Genomic DNA, 22,894 nt, shown 5'->3' on the forward strand with positions numbered 1-22,894 from the left:
TAGAAAAAAAACTAACTACATCAATTTCAAAAGCCTTCGGTCTTCTGGGTTCATGATAACTGAGAAAAATGTAAAGGGGAGTTGTTGGGGATCCAGGAAACGTTGCGACAACTTCTTTACATTTCAAAGATATTTGGCTCTGACACCACATAAATAGGGAATAGTTGGAGAGAACTTTCAGAAATTCATCTAAGCACATAAGTACTTAGAACACCTTTCGTATAGATAATAGTATACATATGACATCAGCATAAACAGATGATGGATGTACATATTTTTAGTGATGAAAACTGTTTGACTTGTTATAGAAGTCATATTATACGTGTCTGTATATGTACACACACATATGTACACCTGCTTGCTTACCTGTATGTGGCACTATCAAAGACAAAGGTGTCAGAAAAGGGGCTAGGAATAGCCTTTTATTTTCAGTTTTCTTAGAGATCTGAAGACAGTTGAAGGAGAAAAGAGAGATTTGTCACTAACTCATGAAGAATTCTTTGTGTTCCTTCCAAAGGAACTCAGCTCCCTACGTATCTGTTAGTCTCAGATGTAGCAAAGCTTCCTGTCCTGCTCTCCAAGCCCATTCTTCAGACTTGAAGTCTTCTTTTGTTCTTTGTCTTCTTGACTTCCCACATCCAATACGGCATCCACTGCTTTTTAATTTTCATCCAAAGGTCTCAAAGACTCTCAGCTTCTTTTCCATGTCACTGCCGTTAACCAAATAGGCCCAAGTTGTGGCCCTCCCATGTGACTCTATCCTGCTCACAGCTTCTCAAACAGGCAGGAAGCCACTGTCCTCAAAATGTCCACACTGGGTCTCTGTCACCCCACTGGGCAAGACTGAGGTCCTGCTCAAAACTTAGCATCAACTGCATAAAAATCATTAATATAATTCATTTATGAAAACATATATATATGTATACACACACACACACACACAAAAGCACAGGTCATGAATGTTTTTTCCTCAAAAGCCGTTTAATGATATTATAGAATTCATGGATCATTATTCTTTTGAAGATACAGCACTTCTTTCAGGATGCAGCAATTTCAAGTTTCCTGAAAACACATGAATTACACTAATCATAGTTTAATGCAACCAGAATGGCCTTGAGGTTTCCGGTGTGAGGTCACAGTTCTAAGAGACATTTAGGCCATTCCAGAGTCCCTGGGTTGCATTGCTCCAGGGTCATCTTTGCCTGACAGTCAACAAGGCCAGCCCCGCTTCTTCCTGCCGTCCTGGAGCCATGTTGGACCGCCCTAATTCTCCTCCTAAGAGCCCCTCTTTTCCTTCTACATGTCTCTTCCCAGATGCTGAAACTTTGGGCCACCAGCCCTACATTTATTTCCAATCGCCTGAAGAGATTTCTCTAGGAAACCCAAGCCTCCCCACTGATCTCTGTTCCCGTCCTTCCCTTGGTCTTCAGGCCCAGATGCTGGAAGAAGCTGCTGCTGTTTCCTATGGGTCTCAGTGCAAGGGGGACGGGGGACGGGGGTGGGTGCCATTTACTGAGAGCAGACTTGGTCACTTGATATATGTTATGTGATTGAGAGTTTGTGCATTTAATAATAATTCCAAAGAGAGTATCTTGACTGTTATTATTCTCCATCCTTATTGTCCTTGGCAACTAAATGGTGGCATTCCTTATAGCTATACAAGTCACTCCTGTTCTTACAAGTAAAGAGGAGAGCTCATGTTCACTAACTCCAAATGCCTGTGTGAGTGCCACTTACTCCTAGGCACCCAGGGCTGTTGGCCTCACTCCTGCTCATCTCCTGTGTTGTATTCTCATCTCCTGTGTTCTCAAACTGCTGTAAAGAAATACCTGAGACTGGGTAATTTATAAAGAAAAGAGGTTTAATTGGCTCACAGTTCTGCAGACTGTATAGGAAGCTGATGTTCACACCTGCTCAGCTTCTGGGGAGGCCTCAGGAAACTGACAATCATGGCAGAAGGCAAAGGGGAAGCACATGTCACAATGGCCAGAGCAGGAGCAAGAAAGAGGGGAGGGGAGGTGCTACACGTTTTTTTGTTTTTTGTTTTGAGACGGAGTCTCACTCTGTTGCTCAGGCTGGAGTGCAGTGGCACGATCTTGGCTCACTGCAATCTCCGCCTCCCGGGTTCACGCCATTCTCCTGCCTCAGCCTCCCAAGTAGCTGGGACTACAGGCACCCGCCACTGTGCCCGGCTAATTTTTTGTATTTTTAGTAGAGACGGGGTTTCACTGTGTTAGCCAGGAAGGTACACGTTTTTAAACAACCAGTTCTCATGAGAACTCACTTACTATTGCAAGGACGAGGCCAAGAGGGGATGGTGCTAAACTATTCATGAGAAATCCACCCCCATGATTCAATCACCTCCCACCAGACCCCACCTCCACCATTGGGGATTACAATTCGACATGAGATTTGGTGGGGACACAGATTGAAACACTAGCACGTGTATTCACCATGGACTTTTTTAACCCCTTTTCTGCCATTGTCCTTTTGGGAGAAAGTGCTTCTTCAACTATGGTAAACTGAAACAACAGTGAATAAGGAAAATATTAAAACGAATTTTGGTGTATAGTGGACAAAATATGAAGTTACAGAATCTTTAAATTGGAAGAGATTTTAGTTTTCAAATTCTAAAGTCCAACTCCTATTTGTCATGCGCAGAATTTGAGAACCAGAAAGGTTGAGAGGCCACCCAAGTTTACACAGCGGGTGAGTGAATCTCAGGACTGGGATTCAGGTCTCCTGGGGCTCCATCCAGTTCTCGTCCATCGCCCCATGGAATGTCCCCATGTTTTGTCGAAATACACAAGAAAACCTGGGATCACTTCCATAGCATGACAAGGGCAAAGTAAAAGCACCAAAATTCACTTGCTTTTGAAAGTATGACCTTAATTCCTGTCATTTTTTTCTCAATAAATCTTAATCTGAACTGAAACATTTTATCTTTTTAAGAAGGAGGAAATATTAGTATCTGCATGAAACCTTGCTGTTTCATGCAGATACTAATAAACCATGGCTTACAAGAATGTAGCCAAAGCGGTTTTTCCCCCAGGGAAGAGTTTGGAGGTCTCCAGGGTAACTGTTTCTACACTGTGGATATAAAATCCTAAAGGGTCCCCAATATCATGTATGTATATATATATTTTTTCTTTGTGGATAAATGACTTAAATTAGCACAGTCGCTGTCATCTCAGAAGCCACCAGAGTAATTTAGAAACTAAGATTATAAACCATACAGCACATGTCATAATCTCTACCTGGAACTGACCTGGCAAATTGCCACATGTTACCAACTTTTGAACCAGAATCAAATAGATAAGCATTTGCAGCTCTCATGGTGAAGGGTGAGCCACGTCCAAGAAGGTTTGAGAGGTATTTCAAATAAGTCAGACCTCTGCAGACCAGGTTTACTGGGCCCATCTAAGAATTCTTCTGCATCTGCAATGCCGTGGATCCATGGATAGCCGATATGTGCATGAGGAGGAAAGGATTGATTTGTTTTCTCAACAGGCTGCCAGATGCACTCTGTTGGTATTCAGCCTCCTGACCTGACTCACTAAAACTAGAGACCTGCTAGTTAACTTTAATCTCTATTGATGTCTAATAAGTCGCCTCTAGTTGTCTGGCACTTTGGGAGAATGTTTAGTTAAGACCCATCTCAACAAATCACCTTATTTAGAATTGAATCCTTGCATGTCATTGCCGGGGCCCCATCACTTTTGCCTTCAAGCCACTGTGAGAAAATGATGCAGGAAAAGAGTTGTTGAACTGAACACCCCCAGATTTGATCCCGAAATTCAAAAGGATAAAGACTTCTCTGATTCACAAGAGTCTTAAGTGTAGCTATTTGAAGATCATAGCAGCAGGTGGTATTCAGGGACTGAGCTGATGTGCTCATGTTGGTAGAGAAGGCAGTTTTGGGGTTTTTGTTGTTGTTTGTTTGTTTGTTTTTTGAGGCGGAGTCTGGCTGGCTCTGTCACCCAGGCTGGAGTGCAGTGGTGTGATCTCGGCTCACTGCAACCTCTGCCTCCCGGGTTCAAGCAATTCTCCTGTCTCAGCCTCTTGGGTAGCTGGGATTACAGGTGCCCACGACCACGCCCAGCTAATTTTTCTATTTTTAGTAGAGACTGGGGTTTCCCTATGTTGGCCAGGCTGGTCTCGAACTCCTGACCTCAGGTGATCCGCCCACCTCAGCCTCCCAAAGTGCTGGCATTACAGGCATGAGCCATTGTGCACACCCGGCCAAGAAGGGCAGTTTTTGAATTGTGTAGCGAATACCACCCTATGCTGGTTACCATGAATTGAAATTGGAGTCATTCATACAGGCATAAGGTCAACCTGCACTATATGCATGGATGCTCTTGACCAATTTCAATGACAAATCACCATAATTTGTAAAGTCCTGGTGGTACTGAACAGTCATTAAAATTACACATTATAAATATATGCATTACACACACACACACATCTATTAACATGCAATTTTAGAATGGCATACTATACTGTGTCTGATACTTCAGGGAAGGTTAGGATGTCAGCATTGATATCAGGTGACTTCCGGCATCATGGCCTGTAATCACAGTTTATCGTGCCCTCACTAACAGCCACACTTTACCGGCCCACCTGTGTCAACACCACTCAGAATGAGTCACTCACCCTTGGTACATGTACGAATTACCTTTCACATTTCGTTTGTCAAAGAGGCATAGGTCACATCTGGCAGAGTTACTGAGTCACTGGTGTAGGAATCTGAAACCCAAACTGCCTCCACTGAATTCTCTCCCTCGCCTTTATAAATGTTCTATTTCACCAATAAAGGGCTGTCAGCCTCAAGATTTAAAGGTTTAAGCTTGAAGGGGCCATAATTATTTCTCTAGGGCTCTGTTGAGATTTCTGCAGCTTACTCATTCATTGTTCCCACATGATTTTATATTTGTCATATTTTTCCCTGCAACAGCAGAAGTCTTTAAATTGCTCCATACAAATGGAAAGCTAAGGTTAACACAATAAATCTGAACTTGACTTTCCATACCCATTTTACTAATATGAAAAGGCTGACTAATACTTGATTAGAACAGTGGTTATACTGGCGGGCTTTTATTAGAAAGATGTTCTGTCTTTACCCAGGTTATTTCTTGGGGAAGTTGTTTAAGTGGGATTTTCACTTTACTCCTTTTTCTCTTCTACTCATAGGTCCTGAATGTTCCCAGAACTACACAACACCTAGTGGAGTGATAAAGTCCCCCGGATTCCCTGAAAAATATCCCAACAGCCTTGAATGCACTTATATTGTCTTTGCGCCAAAGATGTCAGAGATTATCCTGGAATTTGAAAGCTTTGACCTGGAGCCTGACTCAAATCCTCCAGGGGGGATGTTCTGTCGCTACGACCGGCTAGAAATCTGGGATGGATTCCCTGATGGTAAGAATGACAGGAAGCACTCCAAAAAGGGAAGGTTCTGGAGGAAAGGCACCAGGATTCTTTTACAAGTCTCATGATACATGAATCATTAAAAAAAAACCTCAAAAGGACACTGGAAAACAAAGCAAAACTCCCTATATTCAGAGCAGTGATGAAATATTTGAGCTCAAGAAGACCTTAGTAATTATCTAGTCCAATTCCTTCATTTTATAGATAAGAAGCTGAGGCCATGAAAGATTACAACAGGTTCTTTTAGCTGTTTTTGTGATATAATTGAGACAAACACATAGTTTTTCTCTCTCAACTATTTTGCTCATCCACTGACCTGGCTACTCATCATTAATTCACAGATTGTAAGAGGATGGGCTCTTAGTAATTCCATTACATCAAACCACTCATTTTATAAATGCAGAGACCAAGGAGCTGAGAGGTTGAGTGCTTAATAAAATTTTAAGGCTAAACTATGCATCTGTTATGCTACAAAACAAAAATTTGGAAAAGGAACGAGAATGTTTGGGCATTCCTAATTTAGACAGGTTCCCTGTACATTCTCTACAGATTTTTCATCTTAAGGAATTTGAGTCACCTCAATACATCATTTATAGTCATTGACCTATGCATTCATATACCTAAAAAATATTTCCTGAGCATCTGTCATGTACCAGGCACCATCCTAGCCACAGGGTAAGCAAAACAATGAAAGATGCTGCCCTTTGGAGTTTCTCTTCTGCCAGGTAGAAGGAAACAATAAACAACGCACGTTACAAATAAATGAATTATGTGCATGAAATGTTAGAAGGTGAGAAATGCTATAAACAAATCTCCCCAAATGAAAGCAAGAAAAAGTACAGCAGAGTCAAGGGATGAGAAGTTGGGAGTGGGGAGGTATAGGTTGAAATTTTAAATAGAGTGGTGAGGTTAGACTTTTTTTTTTTTTTTTTTGAGACAGAGTTTTGCTCTTGTCACCCAGGCTGGAGTTCAGTGGAGCAATCTCTGCTCACTGCAACCTCCGCCTCCCAGGTTCAAGCAATTCTCCTGCCTCAGCCTCCCGAGTAGCTGGGATTACAGGTGCACACCACCACACTCAGCTAATTTTTGCATTTTTGGTAGAGACGGGTTTTCACCATGTTGGCCAGGCTGGTCTTGAACTCCTGACCTCAAGAGATCCTCCTGCCTCGGCCTCCCAAAGTGCTGGGATTACAGGCATGAGCCTCCGTGCCTGGCCGAGGTTAGACCTTATTAAAGAAAATGACATTTGAGTGAAGATTTGAAGGAGGTGGAGGAAATAGCCGTATGGACATCTAAATGAAAGTTTTCTATTCCACTCTTGTGAATTAGAAGGTGAATGGCAAAAATACACAGTGGAATTCTGAACAGAGGGGGATAATATCCAATAATTTGTTACAGCTGCATTGCTTGTCTTGTGTTTAGTCTGGTTTAATATTAAGATTTCTCTAGATAACACACATTACACAGATCAGAGAGGATGGCTTGGAAGTTCTTCACCATCATGGAGTTAGGAGATGTATAACTATCTGTAAAACAGAGTCAGATACTATTCTCAAAAGAATATTTAAATACATTGTACATGAAGAATAAGTAAAATGTAGACCGGGTGCTGTGGCTCATACCTGTAATCCCAACACTTTGGGAGGCCAAGGCAGGTGGATCACCTGAGGTCATGAGTTCGAGACCAGACTGGCCAACAGAGTGAAACCCTGTCTCTACGAAAAATACAAAAATTAGCTGGGCGTGGTGGTGCAGGCCTGTAATTCAGCTACTCAGGAGGCTGAGACAGGAGAATCACTTGAACCTGGGAGGCAGAGGTTGCAGTGAGCCGAGATCATGGCCACTGCACTCCAGCCTGGGGAACAGAGCAAGAATCTGTTTTAAAAAAAAGAATAAGTAAAATGTAAAGGAGATTGCCTTAGTCTTTGAAATGACATTATTATTAGTGTGATTCAATTTAGCTATGTTCCTCAGTAGTAAACAGCATTAGAAGAAAACCAGGTGTAGAGAAGCCTTATATTGCCATTGGAATAAATGGGTGAGTTAACATTAGTTTAATATCTTCTTTGCTCTTTTACCATATAAACAGGGTTATGATAATCTTATCAAAACTCCTTTATTAAATAATGAGATTTGCCCAAACAGAGTTCTGATTGATTTCCAAGTATTCAATCTGATAATTAGGAAAACAGTATTATAATAATATTGTAACAATAGTTGGAACATTTTACAATGGATTTATTTGTTCACAACCCAAATTTGCAGCTTTCCTTTCTAGAACTTTCATTTAAATTGACATCTGAAGAAGAGGTCCAATCAACCAACTTATTTAGAAGACTTTCAGAAAGAAGGCACATTGTTATTAGTGTCAAGGGTTTTTCAAAGTAGTAATTTTCTGGCTCTAGAAAATCACTGAGTTGAATCGAGGAACAATTAACAATAAGAGTTATCAGCCTTGCAATTTACGCATGTTTTAAACTATGGTGCCTTTCACTTGTTCCCAGAGAAAACTGGCTTTGGAATATGAAGATGCATTTGTATATTTTTTAATATTTACCTAGCCTCATTCAGCCTGCACCTGCATAACAGTTTTCTTTTTTAGGCAAAATAAAACTGCATCTTCCTGGATTTTTTTTTTTTTTTTTTTTTTTTGGTCAATGGCACTAGAAACATTTTTGTCATAGTAGTTCAACATACACAGTTCCTCTGCCAACAAAATTGCTTTTAGTCTTTGATATCCTTTCCAAAAACAACAACCAGAAGGCGTGGAAGGCTTTTAACCATCAAGTGATTTTATGTTGCATTTTATCATAAACATTGAATTAAATGACTAGGTAATTGAAAGCTACCCATTGGTTCAAACTGACTTTGAAGAAAAGCAGTTTACTCCAGAACTCAAAATTCAAGGCATGCATGTTGTGAATCACACATCTCCATCTATCACTGTGTTTGAAGCTGTATGGATTCACAAGTAGCAACTCTGAAAAAATTGGTGGAGGTTTACATATGGCCTAAGACCAAAAGTGCAGCATCATTGCCTGGGTAGATGCTGGAAGTGTTGGTGCTGGATGATGGGGCCTGAAGTGAATGCTTAGCTCACTTCACATTGGTGCTGATGACGTCAGCTCTCTGCCTCAGCTGGCAAAAGGGGCTGGAACTGCAATTTTACCTACGTTCCAAAAATTATCAAGCATTTCAGGAATACATTTCATAAAAGCTAGATTGAGTTCTGCTTGTTTTTTATTTACTTTTACATTTAATTAATCTTCTAAAGATTAATTTAGAAGAGATAGATATAAAATGCCAGATTTTTTCCGGGGAAAAGCTACAAAATGTATTTTTGGTATTCCAGATATTCTACACCAAAAAGTGTATTAATTTCAGAAAAGTATAGATGGCCTATTTTGTACGTTTGAAATGAATCCCTTTTTCGTTTATTATTCAAAATACTTCATTTTAAAAGGTTACCTTTAGGCCAGGTGTGGTGGCTTACACCTGTAATCCCATCACTTTGGGAGGCCTAGGTGGGAGGGACTGCTTGAGGCCAGGAGTTCAAGACCATCTTGGGCAACATCGAGAGATGAGACCCTGTCTCTACAAAAAAAAATTTAAAAATTAGCTGGTGGTAGTGGCATGAGCCTAGAGTCCCAGCCCTTCAGGAGACTGAAGTGGGAGGATCACTTGGGCCCAAGAGTTCTAGGTTACAGTGAGCTATGATTGCGCCACTGCACTGCAGCCTGGGCAGCAGAGTGAGACACCCATCTCTAAAAAAGAAAAAAAAAATTTTAAGTACCTCTTTATAGTAGATCAGCACTTTGATTTTTTCGCATACAAAGTGGCAAAAAGCCAAATCATCTGATTCTGAGATAAGGTTATAATTATTGGAGAGATTAACGGGAAAATGCAAAGGATGTGGGATCACCATTGCCCGTTGTAGGCATATCTTTAAACAGCACAAATACTATATTCCTTTCACATCTGATACGATATGATCATTATAGCTCTCCTCTCCCTGAAGCTTGGCACATGTTGCTTGCTGAAATTCTGCAATAATTCAATTTTTGAATTATACTTCTGTTTTGTGACCATTTTCATTCATCTCCTCGGCGCTTGGGTCCACAATAACAGAAATAGGAAGTCCAATAGCTGTGTTCATGTAAATACACAAATGAGCACACACACGAGACGGATAAGAGTACTTCATCCACTCTCGCTCAGATCAATATTGCATTAGCTTGCTAGGCTAAGGTCTCGCTGTTGTTCAGGAAAATTCAATACTTCTTTGTATTATAGTCGAAAAAGCCTTTCACTCTCGAATCTTGAGGGCTCCTAAAGAGAGTGGCACGCTGTTGTCCGGGGGCAATGTTCTAGGGACAGAAGGCAGATTTACCCAGCATGTCTTAAACATTATAAACCAGTGAGTCATGGAGACTCTCTAAATTGCAAGTCTGCATCAGACAAGTTCTCTTCTGTTTTCTCTTTCAAAGAGATTCCCCTTCTGCCCTCCCCAAAGGAATTGGGTGATAGTGGCAGGGAGGATCAGCCGCCTGAGCTTCCACAGGGCAATCACAGCTTTGCTTGCGAGCTTGTATTCTGGGGGAGGTCAGCGGCTGTGGCGATCAGAGAACGACCCCAAGGATTAGGGCTGTAAACATTTGCCCACAAACTAAAGAAAAAACATCATGAAGCCACACTAATGGAATTTAAATGAGGGAAAAAATAGTGAGGAAGTCTGAATGGACTCTAAGCCTTTTTTTAAATATTGCAGATCAGAAATGAGATTCCTTTTTAGGAAAGCAAAGACTTAAGTGTATGGTTCTAGCAAGGTATTTTCATGTGTATGTTATGGACAACTTCGTGCTCCAGAGATAAGAAGAAAAAAGTGTTGCATTACTACTAGGGCCACATCCAGAATGAAGAAAATCTATTACATAGCAAAGAACCACTATCTGTAGAAGAATCAGAAGCCAGGAATAAAGCTGAAGAGAGACAAAAAACAGCAAGAGTTTCATCTTCTGAGATGCTTTCTTCTGCCAACTGAGAAGTCGAATATAACAAAATTTGCTTCCATAATGCAAAGCTATTGTCCGTGACAGCGTGATGCCCTGTAGATAATCTCTATCAGTCCTCCTCACTGGGTCATCCTCCTCATTTTCTTCATGATAAAGCAGTCTATGCACACAAACTGTGTGGTGCCTGGAGGGAGAGTGAGGGGTTGCAATAGAGAGAAAACTCTGAATTCAGTCAACTCCATTATTTTCAACACATCGAAAAATTATCAGGTATTATTCAAAGCAACCCATTGTTGCGCTAACTCAAATAGGTGAACCATTTTGGTTTACTTTAGTTATTTTATTTTGTTTGGGTTTGGGATTTTTTCTTTTTTCTTCTTTAAAGAGAATTGGCCAAGAGCTGAAAACCTGTCAGCCAAGGATATGTGCAATCCACAAAACAGTGGCTCCGATTTGCTGCCTACTAGGAACACAGCTGGTACTTGGGCTTCAGGGAGACCAGTTCTTGTGGGGTTCACTTTGGCAACCACACTTGAAGTCTCTCCTGGCCTTCATCAGCCGCATCCTGCATCCAAACTGCACACACTGGCCTTGAAACACCACGTCCCTGTTGAAGGCCTCTCCCTCCAGGGACATGTCTACCTAATGTGCTTCTTTAAACAAAGCAATCATTCTTAGTTGAAACGCACAGAACCATGGATTTCTTGGAGGGGAAAACAGTCCACACCATATTGTCCTTCTAAACCCAAACCATCTGGTATGTTTTTGCCATATGTGCAATGAAAAACCCTAGAGAAAAAAAAAGGGACTTTTTTATGTGTGGCTTGTCGATGATCAGGACAGGGAAATGGAAAGACTCGCCATCCACGGGGGTTCTGCACTCTTCCCAAGGCAATTTCCAGTTTACTCATTGCCAGGGTTTGCTTAAAGCACTTCAACAAAGGTGTGGCCAGTTTAAGTCAAACAGCAAATTGTTGTTTTTTTGTGTGTTTTTCTGAGACAGAGTCTCGCTCCGTCATCCAGGCTGGAGTGCAGTGGTGCGATCCTGGCCCACTGCAACCTCCACCTCCTGGTTCTTGCCTCAGCCTCCCCAGTAGCTGGGATTACAGGCATTGCCCACCACGCCTGGCTAATCTTTGTAGTTTTAGTAGAAACGGGGTTTCACCATGTCGGCCAGGCTGGTCTCAAACTCCTGACCTCAAGTGATCCACCCACCTCAGCTTCCCAAAGTGCTGGGATTACAAGAGTAAGCCACTGCACCCAGCCATCAAACAATTTGACTTTAACATAAATTAGTGGGTGTTCCCAATCATTCGCCTCCTCAAGTCCACTTTTTTTCCTGGTGTGCACAATCAAATGGTTGCTTTTGGTGATGTCTTAGCCACTGGAAACAAGTCACCTCTCAGATTTAGGAGAGAAGAAACTAGGACAGAAGTCAGACAGATGCATTTTTATTTCATTTAGATTATAAGTTGCCATTATGTATAAATTATTGGTATATGTAGTCTCCAACTTTTTACATGGTTACAACGATTTGTCTTCACATAAAGCCCTGAGTAGGACATAACCCATTGTCCTTTGTCCAAGCCTGTGATGTTTATCATAATAAGAATCCAGGGCTAAAAGATAGCATGAGGAAGCCAATTGCAGGTCGTGGATCAGACCCCTGGGACTGATCAGACCAGAGGGTTCCCTGGACATCAGCATCCCCAGAATCTCCCCCTAGGGCAAGAGAGGCGAGGACAGGTAACTCAGAAACCTCAGTGACCACAGCTTAGCAGGAATCTTTTGGCGCTGAGCTGTGTATACAGATTTGCCCTGCCAATGGGTACCAAGGTGCCACTTCAATAGCCTAAGTCTCATTCTTTGCAATTGAAGCAAGCATTTTGATTCTGTTCCTGAAAACAATTCTGCTCACTGGGGAATGCGGTTACGCCTGTTACTGCCCTTCTGAGTACACTTTAAAATCTTCTCCGCAAACCCAATCCAATATGTTCACAGCAAACCAATTAACTTAGGGAAGCCTTGCTTTGGGTTAGAAAACACTTCTGGGTTCTACTGGGGCCCATCTTTGTAAATGGTAATTCTTGCATCTGCTGCAGGAGAAAAGACATTTTGACATCGTCTGTATTCCTCCCTTTCCAGTTGGCCCTCACATTGGGCGTTACTGTGGACAGAAAACACCAGGTCGAATCCGATCCTCATCGGGCATTCTCTCCATGGTTTTTTACACCGACAGCGCAATAGCAAAAGAAGGTTTCTCAGCAAACTACAGTGTCTTGCAGAGCAGTGTCTCAGAAGGTCAGTGTTTATTCATTTTGCAAAGCCCTGTGGTAAATACTCAATGTTATTCCTGCTCACACACCTGCGGCCACATGAAGCACTAAAGAAATGTTTTGTGAACTGGGGTGCCAGGTGTCTGTTTTTCTCTTTTAAATGTTTTTTTATGAGTATCAATAGGAAGAACTGTTTGGTGTGCTTTCTTCATAAAATTGTGAGTGAGAAGCCTGCTTGGGAGCCTCTGAAATTATGGGAGAAAGTAGGAAATGGCAAAATAGTGCCTTGAAACAATGAAATGTGACTAGAGCATCTACCTGGCACCCTCAAATGCATACAAGGCTGAGCATCATAAGAGGACAGGCATCTATCCCAGATGATAAGAACAAATCTAAAGTAGTTCACCGACAGAGCAGTCACGAAGTATGGGTAATGCACAGTGGTTTGGTTGTGGAAGATGCTGGGGGAAGCCAGTATGTTTTTAGTATTCTATTAAAAAAATCAGCTAACTCAACCCTTCCTCAAAGTTTTTGTGGTCTCTAGCTCTTTTAACGGCCCAAGAAAAAATCTGAAAGAACAAAGAATAAGGCCAGAACTGGTGGCTTATTCTGTAATCCCAGTGCTTTGGGAGGGCGAGGCAGGAGGATTGCTTGAGGCCAGGAGTTGGAGCCCAGCCTTGGCAATATAATGTGAACCTGACTCTACTAAAAATTGAAAAGTTAGCTGGGCGTGGTGGATTGTGCCTGTAGTCCCAGTTACTTGGGAAGCTATGGGAAGATTGCTTGAGCCTCAAAGTTTAAGGCTGCAGTGAGCTATAATCATGCCACTGCACTCCAGCCTGGTTGACAGAGTGAGACCCAGTCTCAAGAACAGCGACAAAAAAGAACAAAGAAAAAATTGTTTGTGCAATTATCAGCTCTAGCTGCCAGGCTGTAAAGTAGCATAGGGAGAGGACAGGTGGTGTTTGGAGAGGTATCCTACAGATATGCTCATATCTTCTACACCAGATCTCACTGGGAAATAAAGAGGCCAGTGAAATTTCAAAATCTTATTTGTATTTTATTTAATTGATTTATGTATTTTTGTGCCTGTAAATAATTGTTATATTACAAATAACAAACCTAAGCTTAAAAATATGAAGCCATTGCAAGAAAACCTTGTATGCCCTAAAACCTTATCTGTTATTGATAGAAAATTCAGAAAATGGGGAATTTTGGTTAGTTGAGATTTTCTGGATGGTTGAGAATCTTCCCTTTAATCTCTAAAGCTTTTTTTCACTTGTGTACTTTGGATAAACATTTTCCTAAAACTGAACGCTCATTTTCCCAGTATCATCAAACTGAGGATGTTAGGCCTAAGAGAATATAGATTTTGATGTTTCACTGGCCTTGAAACACCACGTCCCTGTTGAAGGCCCCTCCCTCCAGGGACATGTCCACCTAATGTGCTTCTTTAAACAAAGCAATCATTATTATGCTCACTGTTGTGAGCATTATGATTTTATGCTCTAAAACTGTGGTGCTTTGGGGCCGTGTGACAGTGCAGTTTACCCCCAATGCATAATTGTGTGTTTTGATAAACTAATTATGTTAATAGTCATGCAGGGCAGAGGTGGGGCATAAGAACAATGGAAGTCAGGAAGAGGTAGTCTTGGTGCCAATAGTAGAATCTGAAAGACAGGGAGTTAAGATCTACCATCCATTGAGTATGAATTGTAACTAGACATAGAGTCTTTTTTCAGTTCTCTTCGATATTAAAAGAAATAATTTAATACAAAAATTTTATTTTAAATGCAACTTTTTGTGTGTACCCATATGACAGGTAGAGTCATAGATAGTTATAAACACACACACTCAACTGTGAAAATAAATCAGAATTTTCATCATTTCCTGGTAAATTTCAAATAGTCTTTTTGTCAACCTAGGTCCACTTGGGAAAATTATTAATCACTGTATGATCTTCATAATATTTTTAAATATTGCCATGAAAATCCAAGTATCAGTGCTATATTCCAATAAGTCCCTTACTACCATCTTTTTAAAGAATTTTGAATGAAAGAACTCTTTGGTGTATCAAGTTAAAAAAGAAAAATGCATCTCAAATCTCCTATGTTTTGATGACTTTGGGCCCTGTTTTTCCCTTCAGATTTCAAATGTATGGAAGCTCTGGGCATGGAATCAGGAGAAATTCATTCTGACCAGATCACAGCTTCTTCCCAGTATAGCACCAACTGGTCTGCAGAGCGCTCCCGCCTGAACTACCCTGAGAATGGGTGGACTCCCGGAGAAGATTCCTACCGAGAGTGGATACAGGTATGCAGCATAAGATCAAGCCTACCTAGGACTGAATAAGTTTTTGACCATCTAGAGAGGTTGTTGAAAGAAAGTGGTACTGTGCCAAATGGCCTCCAATGAGAAGACAGGTTCACGGCCGTCAGGTATAAATCACTGCAAAATGAGCCCATCGCTACACGATCAGAGAAAAGCAGGCCCAAGATGACATCCCTGAAAACGCATTTATCTTCTCAGATACTTATATACTACTCTTCCGAGAATGTGACTACAGGTGTCTCACTTTGATAACAGCTCCAAGATCTGATTTTTCCCAACTACACACTGTCTGCTAATGGGCTTCCTATTTTGACATGTTTTTATTTCCTGGATGAAATATATGAATCCTGTTTATAGACGTGTATGAAATAATTGTTTCCAAGAATAGGTTTCTGTTTGTTCAGGGTAGGAGAAGGGAAGGAAAGGTTGGAGTGTGTTTTTCCATGTAGGTCTATATAGCACACATCCAAGAAGGGGTTTGGTTGAAGGCACTCTCCATTGACGAGATATCCATGTTTAGGCATGAAATGTACATATTTGTGTCTTCATTAGTGATGCTACCTCTACTTTCCTTGCTTTGTTCTGGCATTCCCTTCCTGCTGTCACTTACATATCCCCACAGACACCTCGTCTGCCCCACATCCCCACCGCTGACCCCATTTTCCAGCCGTCTAATCTACCTCCTCTCATCGCCGGCACCACTCCTAATGCCCACTTGCCCAACCTTGATATATCTGGGTATTCCCACCCAAAGGCCTGATGCTGACAGTCCTGAGTTTTTCACTCACTGTTAAATGAAACATCCACAGCTGGATCTGTGGGTTAAACTGTGGGCAAATTATACAAAAGATTATTTGCTGAAGGATCCAGGCTTCCTTTTCAGGAGAATAGTCAGATCCTGTCTTACGTTTATTGCTAGATATAAAATGACTAATTCCCAGAGAGAGTTTCTAAGCAAGAAAAAAAAAAACCACAAGATGATTAATCCTCTACTTTCCACATCTATTGCTGCTTCAGTCTTTTGAGCACAAATAGCAGATTTTGTTTTACTTTGGAAAGGTCAATATTAGTTTAACATACCCTTAAAGTGAAATGGCCTATTACAGGAGACTGAACTCACGCTAACCTCCAACACTGAGAAATATGTAGAGAGTGAGAAAAGATGAGACGTCTACCTTGGGATTGCTGAATCTATCTCTAGATTAAGTCAGAAACGAAATGAATTTGCCAGTGTCAAAATAGTTCTTGGTAACTTGTTTTCCCACATCTCCAAACCAACAAGCAGTTCAGTATGATTGACAGATGTGCCTCTCGGGGGAAGCTTACATTTTGCAGCACTAAGCATGTTTGCATGGTAATGAAACAGGAAAGGTCTCCTTGTGTCCCTCACAAGGCGTGCGATAGGGGTGTGGCTCGCTTCTTCAGTGCCCCGCTGCTGAAACCTCTAGGGGAGCATACAGATGGGCAGGCAGTGGGGCTTCGACCCCACGGCAGTGTCTAAGGCTGAATGTTTACAGCCGCAGCCCCAGTGGGCGCGTGTTACAGGTGCTCTTTTGGTTTGCCGTCTATAGGCGGCTTGTGTTCACCAGCTCAATTAGACCCCCTTCCTTATCACAAGGACAGAGGGATTTCTGTATCCCAGGGTTTCTTGCCTTGGTGTACGGGAAGATTCGGATCACACGTGGTCTTGGAGAATGAGTGCAAGGTTTTATTGATGGGGGAGCCGGAAGGGAGATGGTTTTCTCCTGGACTCTTCTCCAGCAGCTCCGGTCAAACTCCACGTCGTTGTGCCGGTGCCTGTTGGTGTGCTCTTCCACCGGTGGGCTCTCGACGATCAGCCACATGTGCCTTCTTCCCCCAATGTGTTCCTCACGATATCCAGCCGCTTGTATATGTGCCCGCTAGGGTCTCGGGTAATTAAAGGCCCAGGATGGGGGCGTGGTGGGCCATGGTGGTCTTGGAAAATGCAACATTTAGGCGGGAAAGCAGGAGTACCTGTCTTCACTTTGGTCTGTGGGGGTGGAGCCCTAGCCAGGGACTCTCCTTTCTCTACCCTGCACTTCCCTTCCCCCTTCTGTACCATTTAAAGGGACCACGCTCTTGCGTTCCCAGCACTCCCGTATCAGTAATGTAGTCCCATTCTTGGTAATGTGGGGAGCTCTCACTAAGGTAGAAATGGTGGTCTTCCAGGAGCTCTGAAACTGCAACTGTAGCAATTCTTCTGCGCAAGGCAATTCTCTTGTCAGTAAAAACACTGAGACTACATGGCCTCTCACAAAGCATTTGTGAACAGAACAGATTTACATCATTCTTTGGAGTTAGACACAATCTGAGATTGCCCCAGAAGAAAAAAAAAATCTTAAATCATCCATCTCTTTTTGCCAATGAGAAAACATGATCAGGAGAAGCAAGGTAACTCAAACCCCAAAAACTAGAGGGTTTTCTTCTTGCTTATGCCATGTTCTGTGGCTGGGCCAGCTGGGGTCTGCTCTGTATCTTCTCACGCCAGGACCCAGACTTGGGGGACAGCGTCCTCTGAAATGTTGCCTGCCCCAAGGCAGAGTGTATTAGTCTGTTCTCACACCGCTATAAAGAACTACCCAAGACTGGGTTAATTTATAAAGGAAAGAGGTTTAATTGACTCAGTTCTGCATGACTGGGGAGGAAACTTAGAATCATGGCAGAGGGGAAGCAGGAAAGTTAGAATCATGGCAGAAGGGGAAGCAGGCACGTCTTACATGGTGGCAGGTGAGAGAGGCAAGTGAAGGAGGAACTTCCAAACCATCTTATAAAACCATCAGATCTCATGAGAACTCACCCACTATCGTGAGAAGAGCACGGGGAAAACCGTCCCCATGATCAAATCACCTCCCACCAGGCCCCTCCCTCAATGCTGGGGATTACAAATCAAGATGAGATTTGGGTGGGGACACAAAGCCTGACCATATCACAGAGGGAGGAAGATTGCAGCTCATCATGATGGTTCTTGGGTCTCCCTGCTGTATCACTTCCACCCACCTTCACTGCCAAAGCATATCACAGAGCCACACTTAACTTCTGAGGAGCAACAGGAAGCTGTGGCCCCACCTGGCTAGAGGGAGGAGAGCTTAAATGATAATTGTCCTACTCATACGACACTAATCCTTTATCAAGTCCAAAGAATGTGGCCCGATCTGTCCTAAATACTTGAATATTTTTTATCTGATCCTCACTGCAATCCTGGGAAGGAGGTATAATCATCCCCATTTTAAAAACGGGATTGCTGAAATTCAGAGAAACGAGTAAACACTCAAGGTCACAGTTAGTGACCAGGCTTGGAAACAAGGTCTATCAGACTCTAACACCCACTTGTTTATATTACAGTATGTAGGATTTTAACCATTTATTCCCATTCATATACTTTCAAGTGTATTTTATGAAATGTCCATCACCTCCCTGCTGAATCACGTTGAGATGGGTTGGGTGCTTCCTATTTCTAAGCCTACAATGCAGGGACTTTGCTGCTCCATCCCTCTGAAAGGTGAAAGTCACAAAAGCTTAGCTTCAGGTTCACCTTGAGGTAAAATTACCGTTTTTCGCCTTCCTAGCTCAGCAGGCTCATTTACATGCTTCTTGTGTCTGTGTACAGGGTGGGTGCTGTTATCATCCACCAATCACCTAATTATGAATAATTTCATGTGTTTCCAGCTTTTCTGAAACTCCTTGGAAGTGGTTGGCTTGTTGTTTTCATTAGATAGATGTTTTGTAAATTAACCAACAAGTACAGCATAATTTATACTGAGGGCAAGAGGCACGTACCTCTAATCAGAAGAACCTTAGCACACATACATTTCTATTTATATGCACATAAGTATGCAGATGACATTTGTTTTCTTTTTCAGCTTTTTCACATTTTGCATGAAATATGCCCTCACAAAACAAGTTGCTGTAGCAACAACAAGTACACAAATACTTGCATGTGTTAAATTAATAAGGCGATATTGGAAGCTGACTTTCCATCAAGACAGGAACAAGCTTCGGTTCCCATTGTTTTCCCTAGGAAATTACTGAGTGGCATTAAAAAAAAAAACAATGCATCATTAACTGTCGATATGAACGTCCACATTGGAGCTTCCTGTGAGATCCGTTGTCTGCCAGAAAGCTTAAAAACAAGTCAAGGAGCCTGTTAGTGAGAAGGAGCGTGAAGGAAGTCCCAATGTGAAGGTTTGCACACAGCCATATCCTGCTCAAAAAGCCACTTCATATCCTGAGCTGCTAAAATTTCCTCATTGTCAATGGCAGAGTTAATCACACTATGAAATTTGCCTGCCCTGCCTTTTTTTCCAGATTATTCCATTCTTTATTCTGTGTCCCAGAGCTGCTGATCTTATTATTAATTTTACCTTTTTCCTTTCTTTGTTTCTGGTTAATCATTCTAGGATGCAAAATACAGGCTCCGTGTATCAGTGGTGCGATCAAAAGTCTTCCTCTTCAAGCACATCATTAGAACCCAGGCCATTAAGCTCATTGAAACTGAGTTTCTTTTCCTATAAAATAAAAATAACGTAGCCTTCACTCCATTCAGGCTCTCTCAGTCTGTGATCTATGAATCTCAGAGAAATGCAGTTTCAGTTTTTCCTTTTCATTTCTGCAAACTAAGTACACAGTGTACTGCATCTTCTAGGGAGACGTTCTCAAAGATCCTGAACGTAGCCATTGACACGCAAAGCAGAATTTAATTCGTTAATTATTTCAATGTTTTATTAATGATAGTGTTCACCACACTGTAAACAGATTTATCCTTCCAGCTTTAATTAAAGCTCTTGGGAGTGCTTTCCTCAAAATAACTGTGACTTTTCTCTGATTAAAATGCCAGGAGACAAAAAAAGAAAAAAAAAAAAAAAACAAGAGACATAATACCTGGGTGGGATATGAACTTTGTTGTTCAAAGAAACAAAAATAGCACCAGGATTACCACACCCTCTAGTGACTTTTGAAATTAAATTACTTGACAAACCAACTCGGGCTGAAACTACTCTTCTCCAAATTTGGGTACTTTTTCTCTTGTGGAAAAAAATGTGGTACTAGAGTATTTATGCCTTCACTTATTCCGGAGGAGCAGAGAATGGTTGACTTCTAAACCACATCCTGTTTGGGTTGGTAAATCAGCCCTCTTGTGGATTAGTCACACAGAAGGAAACCTAAAGGAAGACAGTCTGTACCTATAAGACCACATCAGCAAACCCTTGAGGCAAGAGCCTCTTCTTTCTCCACTCCATTTTCTAGTGCAGATATTAATTCTCAGGTATGAGAAAAAGGAAAGTTCCAGAAGAGAAAGACTGGAGCCAACCTGCTGAAGAAGCTTGTTTTCATGTTTTCCTTTTGCCTTATATGTATTTCTCAAATAATATTAACGTCTTCCGCATTTTCTCTCTGAAGGAACTTTGAAAGCAGATACTATTAATGAAAGCACTTAGTGTGGTAGGGAGATGGGCTGAATGGAATTGAAACACACACAGTCATGTTTAGTCCTTCGAGACAATAGTGTCAAAAGAAAATAAATGCACTTCTTCTAAGTTCAACATGATAAACTGGTCCAATCTAAATGGCCTTTAGGGTTGCTTGAAAGATTTTTAAATTAATTGTGACACACACTCTAACAACGAAATCTTGTGTTTCCATAGCGCTCTTCCCTTATAAAAGCACTTTTTTTTTGAGACAGAGTCTCGCTCTGTTGCCCAGGCTGGAGTGTAGTGGCGCGATCTTGGCTCGCTGCAACCTCCACCTCCTGGGTTCAAGCGATTCTCCTGCCTCAGCCTCCTGAGTAGCTGGGGTTACAGGCGTGTGCCACCATGCCCAGGTAATTTTTGTATTTTTAGTAGAGATGGCGTGTCATCCCATGTTGGCCAGGCTGGTCTTGAACTCATGGCCTCAAGTGATCTGCTTGCCTTGGCCTCCCAAAGTGCTGGGATTACAGACATGAGCCACCACGCCTGGCCAAAAGCACTTTTTATATACGTCCTATTTTAGTCTTACAAAGTGAGGTCAGTTGACCAGAGATTTTTACCCCCATCTTCACATGAGAAAACTGAGGCCCAGTGGGGTTAAATGGTTCACCAAAGTCCTGACTCCGGAGAAAGATATAACTTGTGAGAAATCACGGTCTTACACAATGGACGTGAATATCCTTCCTCAGACTCAGGAAGCAAGACAGCAGGCACAGAAGGAGAAGTCAAACCGTGGCCAGTGCGTGCATTGCCACTTGCCTCTGGATGTGACACCCAGCCAGGGTGCAGGTGAGGCTTGCAAAGCTCTCTGGCCACTCTGATTATGTTTTTCACTGCATGCTCTTGCGATTGAGGTATGCTGGAGAGATACTCTCATGCCAGCTATTCAGAGAAACATAACTAATCCTGGCATCAGGCCTAATGGGCCACAGACGAGGCTGTCAGACACAGTCAGGTTTGCCACCCTTGGCCCCAGGGTCCTTCCTTCAGTCCTCCAAGGTTTCCCATCCATACACTTCACCAACATCCCATCCAGAGTGGTGAGTTGTTGCTTCTGGCAACTTCCAAAATGGCTCTGTCATGATTCAAAACTTGAATTGCCTGTTACAACTTGCTGAGAATGGACATGAAAAATAACACAATGGCGTAGACCTGATTTCAGGAGCTGTGAAGGGCCTGCCTGGACTTCCTTTAAGACCAAATGGAGTGAAATAACTTATGAGCCCTTGGAAATATTTCCTCTGAAAAATGGTAGTGTGATATATATTTATCACATTTCAGGTGCGATGAGTGAGTGCTGACATATTCAGTTTGAAGAATTTGTTACTTGAAACCCTTGTTTTATCTTTAAAGTTAGAATCTCCCCACATTGAAAGTAGAAACTGAAGTAATTTACCTTAAAGCTTTAGAATGTCATTTGTTTTAACAAGTTTCATATACAATTTTCTTTTCTCTTAAACTTTCTGGACAAACCTTTTTATTCTCCAGTATTAACGGGTTGAGTGTGGAACAGGTATCGCCTGTGAAATCATTTTTGATTTTTTTCACCAAATTGCTGGTTTCTCACAGGTTTTGTCCATAGTGTTGTATTCAAAATTGGTTCCGTCTGCTAAATTGACTGATCCAGAGCATAGATAGGACCAGGTTATCCTGATTGTAAACACTCTGTGCCTATAAACTAGACACTTTAGGGGGTGTATTAACTCATTCAGATCATTAGTAAATTGCCAAAATTACATTAAAATGATACTTTATAAATCTGTAAGTAGAGAACTGACAAAAATAGCTCACTGGGTTACCCAAATGTGGAATGATGCATGTAAAATACAGTGTTGGCAAAACTAGGGAAAATACAGCTGTTCAAATGGATGTGGATTCCCCAGGTGTGCTGTGTGTGTGTGTGTGTGTGTGTGTGTGTGTGTGTGTGTGTGTGTTTATTGCAACTAATACTAATATGCTGTTTCAACCAAAACATTCATCTGGAAGGAAGACAATTTGCTTTAAAAAAAATTCCCCAAGGTGAGCTTTTGGTGCTTACCCTGATTCTGCATTGACTTCTACTTCCTCCATAAAATAAATGCTTTACATACTACCCATTAATGAAGCAGAGGTCTGTTACCTATGACTGAGTTTCCACCCAGGAAGTCTGTTCCATAATCTACAGTGTCCTGAGGAACTTTTCCTAATGTCGTCCTGGGACCATGGCTTTTCACATCACAGGAAGTCATTTGAAGGGAATATGTAGGTAGAGATGGATTAAATGCTAAGGTTTTTTTTTTTTTAAAGAAGGGTATGATTTGGGGAAAACAGGTGCACACATTAGAGATGATTATTTGGATATTTTTAACTGATTGTTTTG

At 41.8% G+C, this 22,894-nt stretch overlaps 1 protein-coding gene across 7 annotated transcripts in view; it reads left to right on the forward strand.

The window, feature by feature from the left end:
• Positions 1 to 22,894, forward strand: part of NRP1 (neuropilin 1) — a 158,039-nt gene that overhangs the window by 66,727 nt on the left and 68,418 nt on the right. For all 7 annotated transcript variants that reach the window (XM_063710214.1, XM_004049248.5, XM_004049249.5 and 4 more), the window contains 3 exons: positions 5,194 to 5,421; positions 12,588 to 12,743; positions 14,865 to 15,031. In XM_063710214.1, coding sequence (XP_063566284.1) covers positions 5,194 to 5,421; positions 12,588 to 12,743; positions 14,865 to 15,031 — 551 coding nt within the window. The remainder of the gene's footprint in view (positions 1 to 5,193; positions 5,422 to 12,587; positions 12,744 to 14,864; positions 15,032 to 22,894) is intronic.

The sequence above is a fragment of the Gorilla gorilla genome, chromosome 8 (genome assembly GCF_029281585.2).
Source record: "Gorilla gorilla gorilla isolate KB3781 chromosome 8, NHGRI_mGorGor1-v2.1_pri, whole genome shotgun sequence".
NCBI lineage: Eukaryota > Metazoa > Chordata > Mammalia > Primates > Hominidae > Gorilla > Gorilla gorilla.